The 23,407-nt window shown below is 42.4% G+C and overlaps 2 protein-coding genes across 5 annotated transcripts in view; one reads left to right on the top strand and one right to left on the bottom strand.

Annotated features, from left to right (window-relative positions):
• The first annotated feature begins 8,271 nt into the window (after positions 1-8,271).
• Positions 8,272-19,867, top strand: LOC111847960 (semaphorin-7A-like). Its single transcript, XM_023819596.2, has 13 exons — positions 8,272-8,528; positions 10,471-10,610; positions 10,827-10,925; positions 11,008-11,098; positions 11,994-12,107; positions 12,582-12,724; positions 13,806-13,984; positions 14,722-14,830; positions 15,384-15,576; positions 16,964-17,079; positions 17,372-17,523; positions 18,130-18,176; positions 19,264-19,867. Exons 1-13 carry the CDS (start codon positions 8,423-8,425, stop codon positions 19,605-19,607), a joined length of 1,833 nt encoding a protein of 610 aa, XP_023675364.1. The 5' UTR covers positions 8,272-8,422; the 3' UTR covers positions 19,608-19,867.
• Positions 19,784-23,407, bottom strand: part of LOC111847961 (AT-rich interactive domain-containing protein 3B) — a 38,220-nt gene continuing 34,596 nt past the window's right edge. For all 4 annotated transcript variants that reach the window (XM_023819599.2, XM_023819597.2, XM_023819601.2 and 1 more), the window contains exon 9: positions 19,784-23,386. In XM_023819599.2, coding sequence (XP_023675367.2) covers positions 23,238-23,386 — 149 coding nt within the window. In that variant the 3' untranslated portion in view covers positions 19,784-23,237. The remainder of the gene's footprint in view (positions 23,387-23,407) is intronic.

The raw sequence follows: 23,407 nt of genomic DNA, 5'->3' as shown, positions 1-23,407 counted from the left end.
CAATATGGTAAATTCACAAAGCCCCAGTTCTGAAATACAGCCTGTAATTTAGCACCCTGCTGTGAGGCAACATGGAGGGATACCAAGATCAGTCTGTAAATATACACGAAGTCTCTGCCTGTGGACACACTGGCCTGAGTCTGATGACATCTAAATGACTAATTACTGCAACTGTGAGCACATTTTGCTCTCACATGAATCCACCCCTTCTCAAATTGGAGCACAAAGCAGTAGTTTGCTAACACATAAGTGTGACTCGTGACAACTTCTGCATGACAACAGCAGGTCAGCTCACATTGTGTTTTTTGTTTGTTTTTTGCTCCACATCCTTCTTTTATGGCACGACCACAGCATCAAAGGAATATCCCATAATTAAAATGGCAGTTGTGGCCGCTTGTGGGGATGGAGGTGGCCACATGGATGAGAGGAAGCACGAGGAAGAGTAAAGGGTTCCAACAAACAAATGCTTTCAGCATTCATTTCAGAAGAGGCACGGCATTAAAGTGACAGGTGCTTTTTTCCCCAAAAAACCCAAATGACACAAAAATTTCAAAGAAACTCAACAAACTGAAATGACAAAACCAGCATTTGCGTTTCTGTGTACCCCGTCTCCTCTCAGTCAGCCAGCCCAGCTTATCCTTAGCAATGCAGTCCGTCCAATCAGAGCAGCTGAACCTGAATATTTGCTCCAAGATGCTTAACATTTATATGCTGCCAACAAAAATGACAACAATACAGTCAACAGTCGTACCACTAGCAGCTCAAATCAGGCAATACTTCTGAAACGAAGCAGGTTTGGGCCTGGGTATTACTTGGATGGGAGACCAGTGGCCTGTACTACAAAGCAGGGTTACTGGCTTGTTGGGGTAACTTGTTGGATTTAAGGTACCACAAAGGTACCAACACCTTTCCTGGAGGGCAGTCCACTGGAGGTGAATCCTGCTGATTGGCATTATGGACGATCCCCTCCAGATTCCAGCTCACCTGTCCAAAAAAGCAAGCCTCGGGTAGAATAGAAACTAATAGGTTCCTCCTGAACTGAAGAAGGATTAAACTGATGGGATAGAGCATCGGCCTTTATGTTCTAGGACGCTGATACACAGCTGTCCTGAAAGATCGAAACAGGTAAGGAGGCCAATTGTGCCTGACAGGTACACTGACTTGACTGACCTGAGGTACTCCAGGTTCCAGTGGTCAATAAAGACTTGTTCTTTCCAACCAGTGCCGCCACTCCTCCAGGGCTATCTTGATAGCCAGCGGCTCTCAATTCCCGGTGTCAAAATTATGTTCCACTGGGGTGTGAAAGAACGGCCCTGAATCCCACCTTGGAGGCATTCACCTTGACGGCATAGGGCCCGGAGTGGCCGTGCTGGCGGAGGACCAATGCAGAGCAAAAGAGGTGCTTAACGGGCTGCTTTTGCCCCAGGGTTCCATTGGAGGGTGGTCCTTTGGGCATGAAGTAGATCATTAAGCAAGGCAACAACTGGGCCAAAACCCCTAATAAACCATGCATAGAAATTCACAAACTCCAAGGAATGCTGCAGGTTCTTAAGAGAGTGGTTGAAGTCACTCTCTGACAGCCTGCACTTCTCACATCAACTTCTGACATCTCCACTCCTCAGGGCAGAACACTCAGTAAGTCTTATGGAAGATCGACAAAACCTCACACTTAGTGTAAGGGTCACCAGGGTTAAATAATGAGTGGAGCAGGTGTTTCCACTCTGGTAAGGCTAATAATTCTCACAGGGTGGGAGGGTAGGGGGTTTCGGTGTGACACTTAATTAGAAGGCCTACTGTATGTTTTTCATTTGTTATCTGTTTCACTTTTATATGGTATCAAATCAGACTCCACAACCACAACCTGAATTTGAATATATTTACCTGAATCAGAATGTTAACCTGAACTTGAATTTCATTATATGATTATCAAAATCTGAATATGTTTACCTGAACTTAAATTAAAGAAGGCAAACTTGAATTCCATTACTTGAACTTGAATTAAAGAAATCAACTTCAATTTATGTTGCTTTTGTGGTATTAAAAATTCAGGTTCGGGTTGTAAGATTCTGGTCGAGAAAATTTCCAGTTATAGGAAACTATTTGTAGGCCAGACCATCCCATTTGACCACTCTTTCTGTTCAAAGAACGCAGCCTACAAAGGCTACACAAAGCAAGTTCATTTGTATAGCACATTTCATACCATTCAAAATGCTTTACATAATAAGGATAAAAAATACAATACATGAGTAAAATACAATAAAATGACAGAAGACAGTAAAATAGTAGTAAAATGGTAGTACCCAGTAAAATGGAAGCTAAAAAATACGTAAAATGAAGAAAATAAAATGGTACACAGCTGTTTTTCAACTTAACTACACTCTCCAAAACAATGGAGGATGAGCAAGTCGTTTTGTTAGTTATATGTTAGTTATTGAGGCAGATCGATACAGTACTAGTACAAAACGGAAATAAATAAAAATATTTTATTTATACCAACCGCGATATGTATAATTCATCATTAAATCTGGTCGGCGGATCTATCTTTTCTTCCACAGTGGGATGAAACTCACCATTGAATATTAGCCTAGCACAAAAGCGGCACCTGTTGTTCACCCAGGGAAAGTGCACTTAAACGCGGATTTTCTTTTAGTTTTCAGCTAATCTTTGAGCCGTGGGTTAGAAAGGCTGATGGAAGAAGTATTTAGTCCAGTGGCGTAGGCAGAAATTGTATTTTGGGCGGGCCATTGAAAAAGTGAGCGGGCCTATATTTTTTCCTAGAAAAAATATTTTTCCTAGAAAAAATATTACTTAAATAATAATTAAACCTTAGAGAGTAGAAAAAATAATAGACAAACAAACTGCAAAAACACACCTTTATTTTGCAATATTCGGCAAAGGCAATAACAAAACACCGTCTAACCATCATGTTCAACAGTGCTCAATAAAGGCTGGACAAACCACCAGCATAGACAATAACCTGTCTATTTTATTCAGGTTAGTCAGCAGTGCAGAGCAGACAGTTCACCCGAAAATAAAGTAGGCTAAAAGTAAAGGAAATTAAAATAATGAAAACTCTCAGCAGAGAACGGTTTGAAATAAATAAATCAGGTTTATATGAATATATATTTTTTAATACATTTGAATAATAAAAATAAACTAAAAATGTGTTTTGATCAAACTTGCCTGGGTGGGCCAGGGAGTAATGTGGGCGGGCCAGTGCCGCCCTGGCCCATTACTGGCTACGCGCCTGATTTAGTCCTAAATGCATCTGAAATATTTTTAACGTATACATATGTATACCATCTCATGCAATGACATAACAATCCACACCGAATAGTAACTTGAAATACTGTGAAAATATATGCAGATTGAATGTTGAATGTTTATAGCTAATTGTGGCAGATGTCATTAAGAAAATATGACAATCACTCTTTAAATATACATTTTTTATTATTTATTTCTTATTTCACAGTACCATACGGCATGCATGGTTCTAAATACGGGGGGCACTGTACCCCCCGATCAAGACACAGACCCCCCCCCCCCAAAGAGACAAGAAATAGCAGTTTGGGGGGGGGGTCTTAACATTTTTCTTTTGTTGTAAAAAAAAAACATAAACTCACCTTGTAGGAAAAGTTTATGTAAAACGATTTCAGACACCCCTAATGTGGACCGTACCATTTTAACCACCTCGGCGCTAGAAGCAGCCAGTCGGTTGCGTCATTCATTCTCATTTAGTGACCTGTTCGTTGTGTTCGTCTGTCATGGTGCTGTTTGTGATGCGTTGGTAAATGTAAGTAGCCAGCAGAAGTCTAGTCTGTTGAAATGTGTTATTTTACAACCTTCATTTATTCGTTTAAGTGATTCATCTACTAATGCAAGCTGACGTCTTTATAAGTTGAATTACTTACCATTGTCCTTCTGAGGCCGGTGTTCTGTCGAGTTGAGCTACTCTGTCGAGGTAAGCTACCGTAGTGCTAATCGATAGCCCTAACCATAGTTTACCTCGACAAAGTAGCTCAATTTGACAGAACACCGGTACAGTCAACTTTAGTTACGTTAACTAGCAAGATAAGCTCTATTTAAACCAGGCTTATTTATTGAGGTAAAATCGATCATGGTCATTTTCCAAGGAGATGAACTCCCTGTGTTTTCATTCTCATTTTATCACGAATAAATTGTGCCATTCTGAAATTAATTCGCCACTTAGCCTGTGTGGTTTGTTATTAGGCTAATATTAACGCATAAGAAGGTCTAACGTTATGCTCTGAAAAAACATTATTACTATAAGTGGAACCTATAGGGGCAACGTAAAAAAATAACTAGCCCTATTATTTGAATTTTAGTAGTATTGATTCTGCACTCCACAATTTCATATTTATAGAAATTTTTAGAAGCTTCATCTGATAGCCCAGATACTGCTTTGTTAAATATAGATTAGATTTTATTCACAGACACACTATGAGGAAAAGGAAAGATGGAGACATATTGTATATCCATAACAATAATAAAACTGGCAATACAAGAGATTATAAGCATGTATTATGTATGTGTTAAGCAAGCTTCTCATTGGCTCCCCCACTGATAAGGGAACAGAGTTCAAAGCAGTTCAAATCACCCTGGGGGAGCAAGTTGAGAGAGCCCAACCAATGATTCATCCAGATAAATAAATTAGCAAATAAAAAAAATTTAAAAATCTTATATTTCCCCCCCTAACAGATTTGTATGTTTTTCAATTGAATTGTACAGGTTATAGGTCACATTAAAGGCTGGAAACGTTTTGAAATTACTATTTCGGTGGTCTCATTTTTTTACAACACAAAAACCTGACATTTGAACAGGGGTGTGTGCACTTTTTATATTTGCTGTAAATAAATTGTACCCACCTGTATCTTCAATGTATGACTGGTGTAAATTTACTAAAAGTTCACTACTACAGGTTTGTTAGTTCTGCCTTTCAGACAAACATTTTTGAAAGCTTTTCAAAGTCGTATGAATAAGATGTTCAGTTTGATTACAGACTACTAATTTTTGGCTTTGCTAATTAAAACTATGATCCTGCATATGAAAAGTAATTCCCAGTTATGTCATATGGACGTAGCAAAAAAACTTATTCTTAAGGAATGGAAGTCCGCTGATCCACCATCGAGAAATGTGGCTCAATAAAATGTTGAATGGACACTGAATTCTGCAAATCCAAGTTAATTTCCCACCTGTTTTTTATTGTTAACATATAAAAGAAGGTCAAGCTGTCCTCCTCTTCTTTTTGGTGCCGTTTTCCCTTTACACGTTCACAGTATAAGCTAAGCTGCTACCATTAAAGCGTGCCTCCCTTCCTGCTTTGCATTGGGTCTGGCGCTGGGTCTCACCAACGCTAATCACGCTGGAGCAGGTGGCTTCAAACCTGCTGCAGGCGGCGGAGCGCCGGTATTCTGACAAAACGTCCTACTTTATCAAAACATCCTACAGTAGTGCTAATCGATAGTCCTTACCTTAAACCTAAACCCCCCCCCCCCAAAAAAAAAACCCTAAAATTGATCTAGTTTCCTCCAACCTTACGAGTCGGAATTCCAATTTAATGGGGTGTTCCAGTTGAAATTTCCGACCATGAAGTAGAATTTCCGACTTCCCAGTTCAAATTCAGATATCCAAAGTCTCCCGCATAAATAGTAAAAGTCTAATCTACTTATATTAGTGTAAAGATAATACATAATATTGGCCTGCTTAATTTAGTGTGCTGACTAGAGAAAATTAACAAATAATTATAAATATAGCCAATGTATAAATGCTATAATCATCTTATGCTTTCACATATTTTAGGGACCACAACATATCAGGGAGGCTAAGTGCAGGGAAGACTGCTCCAATATATCTCAGTTCTTCTCATCAGAAAAGCAAAGTCTCATAGAGAAGGTCACTACAACTGAGGTGTATTTCACATCTTTCGTTGCTGAATATAACCTGCCAATCCATGTGTGTAGCCACACTGGCAAGTTGGTTAGGAAAATGTTTCCAGACTCAGAAACAGCAAGAAATTCTGCATGCTCTTCCACTAAGACAGCAGCTATGATGAACCTGGCACTGGAACCTGAATGTGCAAAGAATTGTGTACAAATTAATCCGGACAGAAAAAAAAGGCCATACAGTATTTTGGTTGATGAAAGCAATGACATCATGTGTGAGAATGAATGTGCCATTTTAGTCAGATACTACAGTGAAGCACTGGATAAGGTGGCAGTTGGATTTGTGGATATGCCAGTGTGCCATGATGCCAAAGCTGACAATATATTCAACTGCATTGCATCATCCATGCATGAAAAAGGTCTAATTGCATAGGATTCAGCAGTGACAACTGCAATGTCATGACTGGCAAAGACAACCCTGTCTTATCAAGAGTGAAAGCACAGGCCCCTCATATATACAGCGTTGGCTGTCCAAGTCACTTGGGTAACATATGTGCAAAAACTGCTGCTAAAGAGCTCTCAGTGTCACCTGAAGAATTGTTAATTGACATCTACTACTATAAGAAAAGCTCAAAAAGAAGAGAGGAACTTAAACATTTTCAGGACGTCTGTGATGTAGCCCAGCAAAGAGTACAGAAGCACTGCCCTACATGATGGCTTTCTTTGGGAAAAGGTTTGGACCATCTGCTCAACCAAAGGCATGCATTTAGTTCTTATTTTGAATCACATAGTGAGAATCAGAAGTCCTGTGACATTCAGAAGAGGCTGACAGACCCCACTATGAAAATGTACACTTGCTTTCTTCAAAATGTCACAGTGTTTTGACAAATTTAATTTGATTTTTTAAAACAAGGCACCAGTTCTTTACAAGATAAATGACAGCGCTGAAGAGCTCCTGCATGACATAGCAAGCAGATTTATTGTGCCAAAGGTTTTGAGAGGACAGAGAGTGCAGGAGAGAGATGTGTGCAACCCTGAAATTCACTGTGCAGATGAAGAGCTTTTTGTTGGGTTCTTGACAAGGAGGCACTTACTAAGCGAGAAAGCACTTCCCTCTTACAAGACGAAGCAATTCTTTAAAGATGCTAGAGCATTCTATGTCAGGAGCTTTCAAAAAAAAAAAAAATCCCAATGAGAGACCAAATCTTCACAAATCTGTCAGTAGTTAATACAGAGAACCAAAGTGAATCGAAACCAAAGCAGACTTTGACTTTGGCAGGGAGATTCCCTAATGTGATGAAGGCAGATGCCAGAGAACATCTCCACTTACGAGTCCTGGATTATGCCTTAACTAACCTGGAACCACTGGTACCATATTACAAAAACTTTCCAATTGATGAGCTCTGGGGGAAGCTGTCCAAGGTCAGATCTGTGAGCTCAGGGCAGTTTAGATTCAAGGAGTTCTGTCAGTTCATGAAGCTGCTGTTGATTCTGCCAAATTCTAACTTTGATGTAGAAAGGTCATTCAGCAGGGTCCGTCACATCAAGACAGAATTCAGGAATCAGATGTAGCACCAAACACTTGTAAACCTGATGTCTTGCAAGATCAACCAATTCATTGACACAGAATGAAATGAGATTGAGGTTTCAGGGAAATTGCTAAATTCTGCAAAGCAAGCAGCTTCAAAATACAACGAAACCTTGCAAAAGACACAGGAAAGGAAATATGCCTATTTTAGGCTAAAAAAAACTGTGTTCTAAAATGTAAAGATAAGAAAGGAAAGAGGAACACGTGCCATGGAACCCAGTGATTACAAAATGGGTGCATATTGTAGAACTACCGTACACACAGAGGACACCGCAACATTTACTAATTTTTAACCGTTTATTGTATTTTATATGGTATTCTAATTTAGTTACTGTCTTGGGGCATTGGGCTGGGATAAGGTTCCTCACACAAACAGCAGGGTTGGGGTTCGATTATCTGTGTTTACGATCATTATATCGCCACCACATGGTTAACGGGTCGTTTTTTTAAGTGTCATCACATTTTGCAAAATAAAAAGCATATAAAACACACAAATGGTTAAAAACTAATGAAAGTTGTTGTATCCCTTGGGACTCAGGTAGTAGTATTATTTGCACCCATTTTGAGCTCGCAGGCTCCCATGGCCTATAAGTTATTTTTCCAATTTAAAATATTAAATAAAACACGACAAAGGATTAAAATGAGTAAAAGTCGCAGTGCCTTGCACGGTGTGTCAGGTAGTCCCCCTCATATTTAATGGCGACGGCGATCCCTGACAGCTAATTTCACTTTGCCTCAGACAATGTGCGGGGGGTAAGGGGGGGGGGGGGGGGGGGGGAGTCCGCGGTGATGGTATCGGTTATGTAGGCTATAATGTGGAGGCGTTTCAGTTGGACACCATAATTACGCTTGAATAACAGTGAGACAGGACATTCTCGACTGGTTTATTAACCACTTAATGTTTAAATTGTACGGCTGGCTAAAGAAGTAAATGGAAATCAAGAAAAAAACGTGTTTTGTTTTGTTTTATATGTGCTGTTTTTTGGCATGTGTCGCCAAAGGATTGGACAAACCGAGGATTACGCTGAACGCGGAAGGTAAATGAATTATAAAGAAATGTATACATATGTTACATTCACATTTACGGCATGATTTGGCAGACGTTCTTAGCCAGAGCGACTTACATAAACTTGTCTGGCATATCATGTCTTTAGAGGTTTTAACTGTCAAAAATTACACCGTTTTAATGACAAAACGTTCACCCTGTTGGGTCATAACAGAAACGATATATTTATCATCAATAGTAAGTAGATACGTGTATATGGAAATGTATATAGATAAATGACGGTAGCAGGTGTTACGCCCAAGAAGGCGTCCCTACCGCAGAATGCATTACTGTTTGAAGGGTTTGCAAACAACCCATACGCTTTTTAATGCAGCTAATTTTAGGTTTATAATAGAATAATATAGATTTGCCGTAGGATTTCTTGCGTGAGTGTGAAAGATGCGTGAGATTCGGCACCCCCTGGTATTTTCCTTGATCAGATATGTTAAACATATATAAAACATTTGGCTGTAAATGTACAATAAAGGCACAAAAGTAAATATGGGACGGGAATTTAAAAAAAAAAAAAACATTTTTAGAAACGTGTCTGCGTAAACATTTTCCCAGGTGCTGGTCAATTGGGGAAGAAGTTCACTGGAAATAATAGCATCGGTCCAACGGATCATATCAGGAATGTAACATTAGGGTCAAGTTGATCTGTTTGTTTGGCTCTCAGTGTGTTATTAGCTTTATAGAAGGAGACTTAACACATCTGATGTGGATCAGACCAGTGCCCATATGTATGAGACAACCAACACGAAAATTACCGAAACACCAGACGAAACCTCTAATAGGGATGATCTCTAATCAAGGCACTGATGCCATTAATAAGATCCGAAGAACACTTGACTAAGAAACTGAAATAAGAATTCGAAGTCAGAACTTGATTTCCATTATGTGAATATATCGAAATTGGTTGTAGTGATGTGTGAACAGTGGTTTTAGGGTTAATTTGAGTAATTGTTTGCATGTATGATTCTTGATGTTAGCTGCTTTTTAAAGTTATGATTCATATTGTGCGCATGGAACATGCACATCACTTGTGAAAACAAGTTGTTAAAAAGACCATGGGAACGTTCTTCCGGGCAATTCGGTTTTCCTATGTTTCCCCTGTCTATCAGGAAATAATGTTTCTCCTAATATTTAGGCAAATATGTATGTGAGATGTCTGAAAATCACTCAGGTACATTATTACATTAGGGTTGGGGCTTTAGAGTTCTACGGGGTTTTTGGGGCTATTGATTAGCACTACGGTAGCCTTACTCGACAAAGTAGCTTAACTCGTTTCAGATCAGCGACCAATCGGTCATTTAGAGACAGGCATGCATTCTACGGCAGGGATGCCTTTTTCGGCATAAGACCTGTATGCGGGTCTCTCTCATGGACGTGGCTTCCGCCCTCAAGTAGGGTTGGGCGGTGTATAGAATTATATCGAAGTATGTCGAGTAAGTCCGCACACTCATTTACATGTATGCGAGAGTCTGAAAAAATGTCACGCCAGATGCGCGAAAACCCTGAAATCTTTTACAGTCACATTTTACAATTTTTTACAAATATGTAACTCACTCTGGTATCTTGTTTACACTGTCTTGCTTCCACAAGCTTGATTATTTTTTTTTGTCGTTAACTGCTTTTGACCAACTGAAGCAACTCGAAAAAAAAGTTTAGTAGAATAAGGTGTGACTGGCTGTGAATGAGCATCTCGGTGTTAAATGCGCACAGCGTTTTTGAAGAGGGATGAAGCTGCTCTCATTCGCTCTCTCCCTCTGCACCTGAAGGGCTGAAGCATTCAGAGGTCATGGCTGGTGAAAAGTCTAACAATATGATTCATTAGCACTTCAACTGCATAAACTACTCTGCACTGTTTATGCTTGTAAAGATTCAGGCTGCTGGGTAGGTACTCCTTGAGGGCCATTTCCTTTGTGCTTTCACAGATAACATCTTCAGAAATTACTCTCTGGGGGGTAATCACAGCCGGGTAGAGCTTCTTCAGGGGCCTTCTGACACCACCCTCTATGTTGGCGGCGACGGCAAACTCTTCCTCATCGATTTCCAGAAGCGCAACCACTCTGAGGTAGGATAGATTAGAAAGCTGTAATACTTGCCTTTAGACTCTCTCCTGGAGTTTTGCACCAGCTTCTGTGCACAATATTAAATGCTTTTTATCATGTAGACTGATTTATTTGCTTATCTCCAAGAAAAAAAAAATGCATCTGGAGAAAAAGACATGGAACTATGACATTTTCTTGGTCATGTTTAGCCACACTGATTCCATTGTGTCTAATTGCAGATCCCCTTGACATACAATGTCACCTTAATGCACAGATATCCAAACACACAGTACCTCTATGTATGTGGAACCCATGGAGAACCGGTGTGCTGTAATGTGGTAAGCCAGGTGCCTTCTCTTACTGATTTATTCGCCTACTGTTAGTTTTGGTTCGTCTGAATATTTTTGTTTCCCCCAACAGTCTATGAAGCTGACGAACAGCAGTGAACCTTTACCTGCCCAAGGAATCGCCCCATTTGGTGTGGATGAACAAGCGCCATCTTTGTTTATTGGTAAGTTGGCTTCTAAAATGCTTCCTTGGGGTGGCCATGAGCAAAAAAAGTCTTTTTCGCAGGTGCAGACCGTGGGAGTCACGATCCAACACGGGAACAGCCGACTGAAACCGTGCATACGAACAAAAGGGGCTTTATTGCTGTGGTAACACACTCCAAGACACACATAACGTCAATAACCGGACTGGGGAAACGAACGGAAATGCGGACTAAATACACTGGACTAATGACAACAATCAGAAACAGCTGTGAAACACTGGGAATCCACATGAGGTTAACGAGGGGGGCGTGGCACAGGAGGATCGGCACGACCAGGGCGTGACAGTGGGCTCATGTTCTGTATGGTCGTCTATCGACCAGAATGGAAAAAGTCAGTGTTGCTTTTAAGGGGGAGGTAGGGGCAATAAGAATCAAATTGCCAACACCCAGGTATCAGGTTGCCTTCTTTGATAATGACCAAGAAGAACCAGCACAAAAGTAAAAGACACCCGGAGAAGAAAATCCAACATTGACAACACTGATATCAAACCTGAAAACTTATACCTTAAAGCAGGGGTGTCCAACTGCAGTCCTGGAGGGCCGGAGCCCTGTGTAGCTTAGCTGGACTGGAGTTTGAGACCAGTGGTTTACAGTAATAATGAGAATCAAAGACAATGTCAATGATCAGATTTTAATTATTTTAAAAGAAAAATAATAGCTGCACTTGCTGGCTACTCGGCTAGTGGTTTTTATTTTACGTAGTTGACAGATATTTTGAAGGGATCCTGTATTATAACAGTAAATATCTGTTCTCTTTCGCTTTTTAATCGCAAACAAGCAAAACTTTGTGGGAATCACAGTGACAGCCTGTTTGGAGACCCATGATGATGTCTAGGGTTTTCTCTGCATGTTTTAGAGGATGAACTGTACACCACTGCCAGTTATGAGAAGTCGGGTAGCAAGATTGGAATTCGTCGTTGGAGTGATGGATCAATGGGCAGCATCTGGTCAAATCAAGAAAACACCCAAGGTAGAAAAGGGGGGGGGTCTCTAAGTACAATGATTCAGATGCCTAGCTGTAGTTGGTAGTACACCAGTAATAGCAGTTAGTTTAAAGGTCACAGTCATTCTTTTGTTTCTTCTGAACCTTTGGGTAAATTTGGGTTGGTTTCGGTCCTATTAAAGACAGCTTTTGTCACGTATGAAAACAGAAGTATTTTTTATTGTATGTCGCATGATTGAGATTTTTGGTTTTACTAGGGAACTTCATGGTGTATTTGTGTGGGAGGATTTTTCCGGTGGGTTTAGAGTTTGATGACGGCCTGCTTTGTACCCCAGCCCTGTGTTGCCTGGGATGGGCTCTGTTGTTTTGACCTTGTCCAAGATAAATTGTTGCAGGATGGATGGAACTTAATGGTAACTGTACACATGTAGGCACTGTTTGAGGATCATCCATTGGGTGATAGGTTGTTAAGACAAGCCTTTCTGCTTTGGGCCTCATTAGACCTGAGGTACGTAGCACTGGCGTGGAGCGGACCCAAAGAGAATAAGCTGCAGGACAAAGTGTATGCCTTCATGTGGGAGAAGAATCCGGACCCCTCTCGGGAGGCTGAGCTCTGGGTCCCTCTTGTCACACAGATTTGCAAAGTAAGTGTCCCCCCCCCACTGCCTTATATGAACTAAAGATGGCATTTTGGATTCTGGTTTCTTCATCATTGAAGGTGAGAAAATGGGAATAAGAACGAAGAGTCCTTGTCTACATTGGTTCATTTATTATTTTATTATTAATTGATTTTATTTATGACTTCTTGCCAAAAATGTTGAATAGGAGCAGAGAGCCAGGTGGGGAGATAACTTATCTTGGGTGTTTGATGTGAGTGTGAGCATATGTCAGAGTCTTATACGTCTTATGCTGGGTTTATGTGAGTTCTATGAATTACCATGTAGGCTACTGTATTAGTTGTAAATTGGTGTTGTTAGTCATTACCATACCATACCAGTCCTAGTGTTGTAGTATTTGTTAAACCAGTTACCAATTCCAGATAATTGATGTTTCTTTTGGATCTTTTCTTTTTCTTGGAGCAACGGCTCATGAGCTGCAATTGAAAGTCACGGTCAGGCATGTTTATTACTAAAACTTTTTAGTGAGCGCTATGACAGACACAAAAAATACACTTTTATGAGGCAGATGGTAACCTTGTAGATAACATTCAGGATGTCTAAGGGCTGCTTATTTATGATGGACTGGGCTGTGTATGTGCGCTGTGAGCCGATTGGTTCCTCGCTTACACAAAGACAATTATTGTCCCTTCCTGGGCCCCAAGGTGACACTCACCGATAAACGTTTTTTTATGCTAAGCAAGGTCAGCATGTATATCTTCACTCCTTAAATATCGTGCCGGCTAGAACTAATGATTGCCTAGTTTTAATGACCCGGTCCAGGATAAATGGTTGAACTGATGAATTGTTTTAATGAGCCTTACAGAAACTGTGCTAATGATGCTATATTCAGGTGAGTTGACTAATTGAGGATATTGCAATGTAATGGGTAATGTTCCCACATATCAGTGGTATAATTGAATGCTGAATTTTCTTAGATCAGTGTTTCCCAATCCGGTCTTCAGGGACCCCCATCTGGTCCACATTTTTGCTTCCCCCCATCTGTCTGGGGGTCGCCGAGGACCGGAATTGGGAAACACTGACTTTGTTTACCTGTGGCCTGTGCTAGGTGGATCGCGGAGGCCCGAAAAGTTGCCTGCAGAAGTCCTGGACATCCCATCTGAGGGCCCGGCTGTCATGCGGCATCCCTGACAGAAAGCTGTACTTCAGCAAACTGGTGGACGTGACCATCCTATATGCAGAGAGATGGAATGAGGGCCGGGCGTACGCACTCTTCAGCAACGGCTGGTATGGCTTTGCCAACCCGTCTGTGATGCTTGTGGGTTAGGACACCACCTGTGTGTCTCCTTGTGTTGCATGTCATGTGGTCCGAGGCAACGGTCCCGCACACTGCAGAAACACTGTCTGTAATATGTGTTGCCTGACAGGAAGCATCGGTTTTGAAACAATGTTCGGAAGGGTGTGGATTAGTTCACCTCTTGGGCAACTTGAAGGCCGAACGCAAAAACAAAGCACATGTGGCGTTACTTCAGAACGTGATAAAATCCTCAATGTTGCAAACAGAAAACAGATGGAAATTGCAGTGTGTGCCAAACCCTTAATGGAAGTGAGCTAAAGTGATTAACATCAGAGCTTTAGGTTTCATTGGAAGTAGTGTCACATTTTTGGCGTTAGGTGAGGGGGGGAGAGGTGATGAGACATGGTTTCGTGGTCAGGCCGTGTCAAAATTTGGTTACGAGCTGTCTGATGAAAAAAGTGGCGTAAGCTACAAATACAGCAGCTGCTCCTTCTAATTGAGAGGGGACAGCTAGGGGCGACACCTGCATGGACCACAAAGGTGTCACTCCGAGCATCTTCCAAAGGGTGGGGGCCCTGAGCCTTTGTATGATATATAAGAACAAGTTTGGAAATAACTATGTATTACACAAAAATGTCAAATATCAGAGGTAAATACAAAACATTGCAGGAAATGGAGCTTAAAATGCAGGCAAATGACTTTTTCTGAAATTTTTCGCTTCTCGCAGGAACATGTCTGCAGTGTGCATTTACACCTTGGGTGACATCGACCGTGTCTTCACAACATCCTCCTTCAGAGAACACCCAGGCCAGGTTCCACAACCAAGGCCCGGGATGGTATGGAAGTCAGTGCTGATGCTACTCTGCAAAGCGTTTAGTCACAAACCATACATGCATAAATATTTAGGCTTAACATGGTCTCACCTACCAAAAATAAACAGGGGTTTAGGTGGGGAAGTGTGGTTTATGACATGGTGGGACAGGTTTACATTGAACGCAGGAAAACAAACACATATGTCTATTCCTGGAGCGTGGGGGGAAAAAACCTGCAAAGCAAAAAAATCATGGTCACATGACTGCCATCTCAGTCTCAGTGCTCCTTCTTACACTTACAAATTACATATGCATGTTTATTGAGGATGTAGAGTGGCACTTGTAAAATACATTTCTCTGAAATCCAGGAGAAAAAGTTTTTTAGTTTAGGTTTTTTTCATACATTAAGTGTTGGGATGGTGCGATCACACCGCAACACACGTAATGTCACGTTAAAGCCCTAATTTCCCTTATTAAGCAACAACAACACTTAATAGTACCGAATGGGTCTGCAGGGAGTTAAATCAATGAAAAGCGTATGTGTCGGTCAATGACTCTCCTGTCCTGTGTCACCCAGTGCGTTAGTGACAGCACGAAGCTTCCACGGGATGTCCTGAAAATGATGATGGGACCGTTGGAGATGCAGGAATGGGTGAAACCCGTGGGTGACAGACCTCTGATCATTAGCAGGCACCAGTACACACGCATAGAAGTGGACAGCGTGATGGCTGTGGACGGCACGCAGTACAGCGTCCTGTTCCTATCCTTGGGTCAGCTTCTCCTCTATATACTTTACCAGCTATTCTTACCATATAAAGAGCTCAACATTGTTACAAATATGTGTTTTAAAAGTCATGTAACCATTTCAGCTGCCATCTGTTATGCAACTTTCGGTCAGAGCAACGCCTTTGCTGATATACTGGCGGGTTTAAAATAATACAGAAGTGAAGTAGGAACGTTGCTGTTCCTCTTCCTGTGCCTGTTGACCTGTGATCACAGCATGCAGTTGCAGTGGCTTTTGATGATGATGGTTAACGCAGTGTCCTATGACCAGTGGCATAGTTATCTGTACTGAGGTTAGTCTTCTCGGAACAGTATGCCTAGTAGTACTCATGCATGCATATCAAAATTTGTATTTGTTTATCTCCCTTGACTACTTCTGCAAGTCGAGCACCATTGAAGGAAGCTGCTTTGTATTAATCTTGGTGTGAAAGTTCAGCTTTGTTTACAGGAAGTGAAAGACGTCTATAAGTAGCCATGTCTGCAGCCCATTGTCTGTTGCCCTTTACATGTCTTATACAGTACAATCCCGTTATAACGGACTTTAAGGGACCTGGAAAACAGTCCGTTATATCCAAAGTCCGTTATATCCAGAGTTGCTGTAAGCCCAGAACACAATTACAGGACACCATTTACTCATGCCACACCCCAGCAGCCACACTTGTGGTATTGATTATTATATTGTACATGTAGTAATCCAACTTTACCTGACTGTTGGAGGTATATATGGCCTATAAGTGGTTATACATGTACGGTACAGTAGTAACACAGAGTGCCTGGTGATGGACAGCCACATAGACCAATCCGTGTAGCCTGCTGTTACGCCATGCCTATTATTAGAGCGTGACTAATAATCCCAACTACGTATCTGTACTGGATATCACCGGCACGCCACATGCCTTGTAGGCGGAGCCTGCATGTCCGTTATAGCTGAACAAAACAGCTAAAGTGGCCCTGGGGACCAAATTATTTGTCCGTTATAAGCAAAATTCCGTTACATGCGAGTCTGCTATATCTGATGCTTTATCTGCATGTGTGTAAGGCACACGGCCGGGACCAGCGGACCTCGTCAGTTATAGATGATGTTCCGTAATAAGCGAGTCCATTATAACGGGATTTTTAAGGAAATTAGTTTTATCCAGCGACAACCAAAGTACCAACCAAAATGGATTCCTGCCATTGGTACCTGAACAACCATTGATATTTTAGAGATGGATCCCTTTTTAAGTCATTCTCATTTCATTATTCTGCTGACACTTTTCTTTGTTTGATGGGTCAGGATTATTTTCAGTGTAGGTGATGCTTGTTGGACACCAGATAGACACCCTACTGCATTTTGCTGATAACCATAGTCTTCGTCTGTCCTTCTGTCCACAGAGGATGGGCGTATCCACAAGGTCCTGGAGGTCATGGGCCAGTTCTTCATCATAGCCGAGCTCAATGTCTTCCAGCGAAAGACTGTCATCCAGAACATGCTTCTGCAGAACTCCACGGTGGGTTTCAGAGGGGGCTGTCTACCAAGCATCCTTTCTGTGCGTTTCTGGTGCAATCAGGTTGCACACAAGAGGAAGTGTGCTGCAGCAGCCAGTGCAGCTTGAGGTTCTGCACCATATGGTGATATCTCACCAATCTTGTTTGATGTGGCTTTAGTTAAATAAAGCAATTTCCATATATTTATAAAGCTAATCTTTCTAGCACAATAATCCTTTGTACCCTGGCATGTTTTTAGTGTTTACAACATTAATATAACACTAATATTGTGCTGTTTACTCCCACCCCTTGCAGAAGAAGCTGTATGTTAGTAACGGCGTAGAGGTGTTGGAGGTGGACCTGCACGCTTGCAAGAAGTATGGGACTCAGTGTGTAGATTGTGTCCAGGCCCGGGACCCCTACTGTGGCTGGGATGCTATATCCCAGACATGCACCGCAGCCTCCAGGTAATGCTGTAGCTGCTGTGCTCTCACACCAGTCTCACCTCCACCCTCATTTGGGGGGGGGGGGGGGAGAGTTATTTTAAATGCTGATAGCTTTGTGGTTAAGGGTCTACACTCGTGAGCAGAAGAACCTTTGCACCACTGAGGTGGGTAAACTGACCACTGATCTGGTTGAAAGGTACATATCTAAGTTTCCAAAAGCCATCCTAAGCTTTGTGTTCCAGCAATCACCGCCATTGATATTACTAAACAGCTCAATGTCAAGCCCCTGAAACTCAGGCACTCATGCAAGTTGCAGAATACATCCTAAATAGCGGCCAATCCACCTGTATCCCATGGTGTTCATGACGGGCTGAGCTTTGCCTCAAACTTGTCCGCTCTCCAGGGGTAGATGACCTGGTCTAACCAGCAGCTAGAATCAGTGCTTCACAAGGCACCCCCACTGTTTCCCCTCAGAATAATAGAGCCCCCCGCTTTCAGTTCTTGGGTATGGAAAAATGACACCCACATCAAAAGTCCCGCCGGCCCCCTCGGGTGGGGGGCGGCAGAGTGCATGAAAAGCATCTCTCTCTCTCTCTCTCAATGATCCACCTTCTGTCTTTTGGACAGTGGAACAATTCAGGATGTGCAGCATGGAGATTTTCGTCGCTGTGAAGGTGAGATGTTTCCCTTCTCCTCTGCCCACAACACAGAGATGCCAAACTTGTCATCTAAACTTGTGGGGCTTTTTTTTTGTACATTTAGCAGTTCAGCGTGTAATGCGGGGGAGGGGAACTTGGTCCACGGAGAGTCGCTGTGGGTGCGGGTTTTTGGTATGGCCTCTCAATCAGCCATCAATAAAGCAGTGGTTCTCAACACCAGTCCCAGGGACCCACTGTTACTGGCTGATTGAGAGGCCATCGCAAAAACCCACACCCACACTGGCCCTCCATGGACCAGGTTCCCTACACCTGCTGTAATGGCTTTACTGAAGAGATTCAAGGAATAACCTCACCAGCATAGGTGGAAAGTTCAGGTCCAGAAAGTACAAATCCAGACCAAGGTCACCAGCTATTTCAGCAAAAGGGCCCCAACCTCTCGGGTACTAGGTTTGGGTCTCCCTTTTTGTGTAGAATGAGTGGAAGTCTTGGATGGATCTATTTTAAGACATATTGAATGCCAGTCTTAGTTAGTGATGCAGTCGAACATTAGTAGCATTTCCTTGAACTAGAATTTGAGCATGCAAACTAAAACCATTACAGAAAACCCTCAACTTTTTTGCAATGTGTTCATTCAGTGGCTTGTTTTGGTGAGCTGAAAAGGTATTATGCAAAATTCTAATGTAAACAGCTACTCTCACAAAAATATAAAGGGGAGCTTCTGAGATGTATATAGATCTGTGTTTCACAATCCAGTCTTCAGAGGACCAGATTAGGAAACACTGCCCTAGACAAAAGTCCAGTTGCAGTGCCTTGTGGGTATTCAGCATGAGGGTCAAGATTTGGATATAGAGGGTAGGAACATGTCCCTACTAATATTGTGGGAGTGTTTAAGGGGTGGGGCTGATTTGGACTCTAGCAATGACAAAACCAAACCTACTCCCCTGTTGAGGGTACTGGCGTCCCCTTTTGAGATGTTGCTGCTTTATGCCCGATACTTCCAGCCCTCATTTTCCCAGATAATGGGCACTGACAGTAGATGGATAAATAGTCAGGAGGCGAACAGGTAAAAGCCCAAGTTCAGCTCTACGTTTCCCTCCCGCAGACCTTCCTGTATCTTCAGCGCTCCACAGCTTGCCGTTCGTGACGGAGGTGCCACTCCAGGCTGCCCACTTCTTGAATTGCCCCATGCGCTCAGGCCACGCCGAGTACAACTGGTACTATAACGACGATTCCCAGGGCTGCGTTTCCACGGACAAAGGCTGTTTGCTGCTGATAGAGACAATGGGCCCGGATCATGACGGCAAATACGAGTGTAAAGCCTCTGAAGGGGGCTACGAGAGAACAGTGGCCCTGGCTCAGCTGCAGACTGCAGGCAGGGCGGCAGGGCTGCCCCCCCCACTGGCTGGAGCAGTGTGCCTTCTGTCCTGTTTCACCTTCTTCCTGTAGTTCTCACTCCTCTTAATCCACTTATTACTTTGCCTTAAAGCATATCGAACTTTCTTCCCCAAACATTGGACTGAACTGAAAAGATTCATACATAAATATGCAAACGTAAACGTACAGGTTGCGAACTTTCACCAGCTGGCTGGAGTGAGCCATTCAGTTCAAGGCAACTCTGTATATGCATTCATATATGTAAGTTTTATTCTCTTGTAAATAATCTGTAGGGTTTTAATATAGCTAATATAAACACTTTGAATTCCTCATTTTGAGTATGAATATACTAGAAATTATATTTTTTACACACATCTATTTCTGAAAAAGCCAATGCATGTAATGTACCCTAACAGTATCTACAGAAAAAAAAATGTTCTGTGACAATTATAAACTGTTGAACGCTGAATGACATCTCAAGGTAGTACAAAAGACTGCAGTGGGTATTTCTGTCATTTTCACCTTGTTAGTACAATAAGACACATCACAGACTGAGGTCACCTGAATTAATACAAGTCAAGTTTGGGAAAAGCATCACCTTAAATACAAATAGCAAAAATGTCCTTCTTACATAAATTTTTTATTGTTTTCCCTGAAAACAATTGCTGATACCCCCTAATAATAATAATTAATAATAATACACAGAAATACCTCTGGGTTGGTTTTTTATAAAATGGATCATTCAATTTTGTACCAGTGAAAGGTTATTTCTCCATTTAACAAAATATTAAGATTGCAGTGTAGAACACCCAGTCAAGCACTGACTGAGATCGGAGTTCAGCGCTTGTGAAAACAAGCTAAGACCAGCTGTATTTTCCAGGTACATCAAGGCTGGTTCCGTGTGGGGGGATAAAGCAAGGGTACAACGTCAAAATGAGAGAGAAAGATCAGGGAGGAAAAAATGAGCTGGCTTGAGTGTTTCAGCATGCAAATGCCCACGTCCCCCCTACCCATCTCTGGTGGTTCCCTCTTGTGCACAGAGGAAACTTGTGGTGCTCAAGGTGAGGGGACACCTTGGGATTGGTCTATTCCATTACACCTGGGGAGGTGACTCGTTCATAAAGGTAACAATACAAGTGACATAAAATGGATCAGTTGTCAGACCTTGCATTGAAAAGGCTACTCAGCCTGTTTTATTGGCCTAAGACCCAAACTTCAAGTTCTAACATCTTAGGGAACACGATTGTCCAAAACACATCCTTTAAATCAATGCTTGGGCAGCTGGAAGGCTTTCACATGGCTCTGAGAAAGGGCAGGGCACCTTGCCTGATCCCTGGACATAGTTAAACAAAAAAAAAACGTTTAAATAACTCATGAGACATGGTTGCAGAGTGGGAGTGGGGGATGTACACTAGTAGTATCTACCAAGGATGTGGTGACATATCAACCGTCCTCAGTGACTTCCTTTTATACCCCCAGTAGTTAAAAGAAATGAGCTCTTCGTAATGTCTCCAACAAGAAGAAGGATGAATCATCGATTAAAATATCTTAAAATCTATTTTTAAAAGAGAGGCAAATCATCAATGTAACACGGGTGAGAATTTAAGGCAGTAGCTACATTTCTGTCATTTTCTTTGTGGACCCCCGCCACTCCCACCCACAACCTCAAACCTGCCATTGTTCTACTGGAACAATTACAATCCTACATGCAAGTAGTCCAAAGCGAACAAAAACAATCCAGATTCCAGGAGGCACGATGCACTAGGAATCTGCCAGCTTACTCAACACAAGCTAAAAACCACCATAAGGCAAGTTCTCATGAGGTACGTTAAAAGCCAAAAACATCCATGTGAAAGAAGCTGATTACAGTCACATGACAATGTATGCAAGGAAGATATATCAGTGATAAGTACTAATTGGCAAATGGTGGTTCTCTCATTCTGTATATTCCCCAAATGGCTAGAGTATAATAAACTTTGCTGTTCGACCTGAGGTGGAGATACGAGGACCTCTTCATGGGCCCAAGATCAGGCAAAGGCAGAGACACACGACAGCAGACCCCACAGCCTTCAAAAGGGGGATGGAATCTGACCTTGATCTGACAGTAATGGAGCGTGAACGTCAATTTTTTTTTGTAATGGATCCATCGGTCGGGTCAACGATGCCAAAACGAGACACAAACCGGCCCCCGGAGCCATGCGACAGCAGTCGGGGGTATCCAACGTGACCCCCTCCATTTCCACCGCAAATAAGGAGAGCAGCCTGCGGGTGGGTGGTGGACAACATGCAGCTCAGTTCACCAGGTCTTTGGTATACAGCTCTACAGCGATCGGAGTCAAACGAAATGAGGCTAATCAGACAGGCGATGCCTAATGTACACCTGGTAAATATTTTAAATGAGAACAAAATATCACGTTCAAGACATTGCTGCCTGGCAAGGATACGACAAGTCAGGTCAGTTAGCGTGGAACCTCTTCGTAGGTCAACACAACAGACTTGAGCGGAGTAGCTGATCAGGCCAGAGCCATGACAGTAAGCCAAGCTAACCAGCATATTCTCCAAACCATGTGACCTTAAAGCCATCCTGAGGAGCTGAGAGCGTCTTTGGTTACGGATCCATTCTTCGATCAAGCAACGCGGGAAGTCTGCCATTCCTGAGAAAGACTCTTTCCAATATGGAAAGACAAATGTGAGGCTTGAAAACTAAAATGCATTTCACAAGAAAAAAAATTTAAAACATTATATACGTTGTCCTGATGTCTTAGTAAAATACGCCCCTTCTACTTTCAGGGCTATAGGAGTGGTCTGTAGAGTAGACCACCACTGGTCCCAATGCACCTACAAGATGGAAACCAATGCTGTACGGACATTGTGAAGGTGGAGAACGGTGCCAGAGAACCACCAATCAGATGCTAAAGCTTTAGATCACCCAAACTCTCATCCAAACCCATACTATTCACATTGCTCCAATCAGAAGTTGCTACCAGCAGGGACTAAGGACCAGTAAACATCATCTCCATGTTATTTTAAAAAGTGAGCAAAGCAAAACAAGAAGCCCTCAATTGTGAGCCCCCACGAACAGAGCAGGCTGATTCACAGAGGTTCTTTGGAAGGAGGACTACAGGAGAACTGAAACATCTCCGAAGGTCCTTCAAGGCAGCCAGCTTATCTCAGCCACTCAGTCCAGCCTAGGAAGAACCACAGCAAACAGGGGCCCTAACCATGCATAGAAACGTTCTTACAAGGCTTTAGTTCTACAAACCTAAAAAAAAAAAAAAAACCTGATCAACAAAATTATCATGTATATAAAATAAACTTACTTCGGCTACAGTACACTACAGATACCTGTATAATTCAACCAAAGCAGACTTCTTGATCTGAGGTATGCAAGAGAAAGTACTAAAAATACAAATCATAAAAGGTAAGTGGCAATGAACAGTAAAGTCTGAAATAAACATCTTCAAGTTCAGCTGTGGGCACCTGCCGGTGATTTCTGACTGTACTGTTTGATTGTGCTGCGTTTTATCCATTGTGTTCATGTGTCGCTGTCTGTGTACAGTCGAGGTCGACAGGAGCGATGAGGTATTTGTTGTGCTACAGTTAGTCCCTGGTATCCCCATCAGAGCCACTGAAGAATGGGCAGTGTGTCCCTGTTGGGCCAAGTGGGGGGAGGGGCCACGGGAAGGGGGAGTGGCCATATAATTAGGGAGAGCCACTGGTAGAGGGCTCCGCAGGACTGGGGCCCTTTGAAGAAGACAGGCTAGGGCTGTGGGCAGAGGAAGGGAACGCAAAGCCTCCTCCACCGAAGGCAGCAGGGGGCGCCGCTCCAGACTTCTGAGCGAACAGCATCCCTATAGAGAGAGATGGGTAAA

Source organism: Paramormyrops kingsleyae, chromosome 11, assembly GCF_048594095.1.
Source record: "Paramormyrops kingsleyae isolate MSU_618 chromosome 11, PKINGS_0.4, whole genome shotgun sequence".
Lineage (NCBI taxonomy): Eukaryota > Metazoa > Chordata > Actinopteri > Osteoglossiformes > Mormyridae > Paramormyrops > Paramormyrops kingsleyae.
The sequence above is the reverse complement of the archived record's forward strand: the minus strand, read 5'-3'. Positions and strand labels throughout refer to the sequence as shown.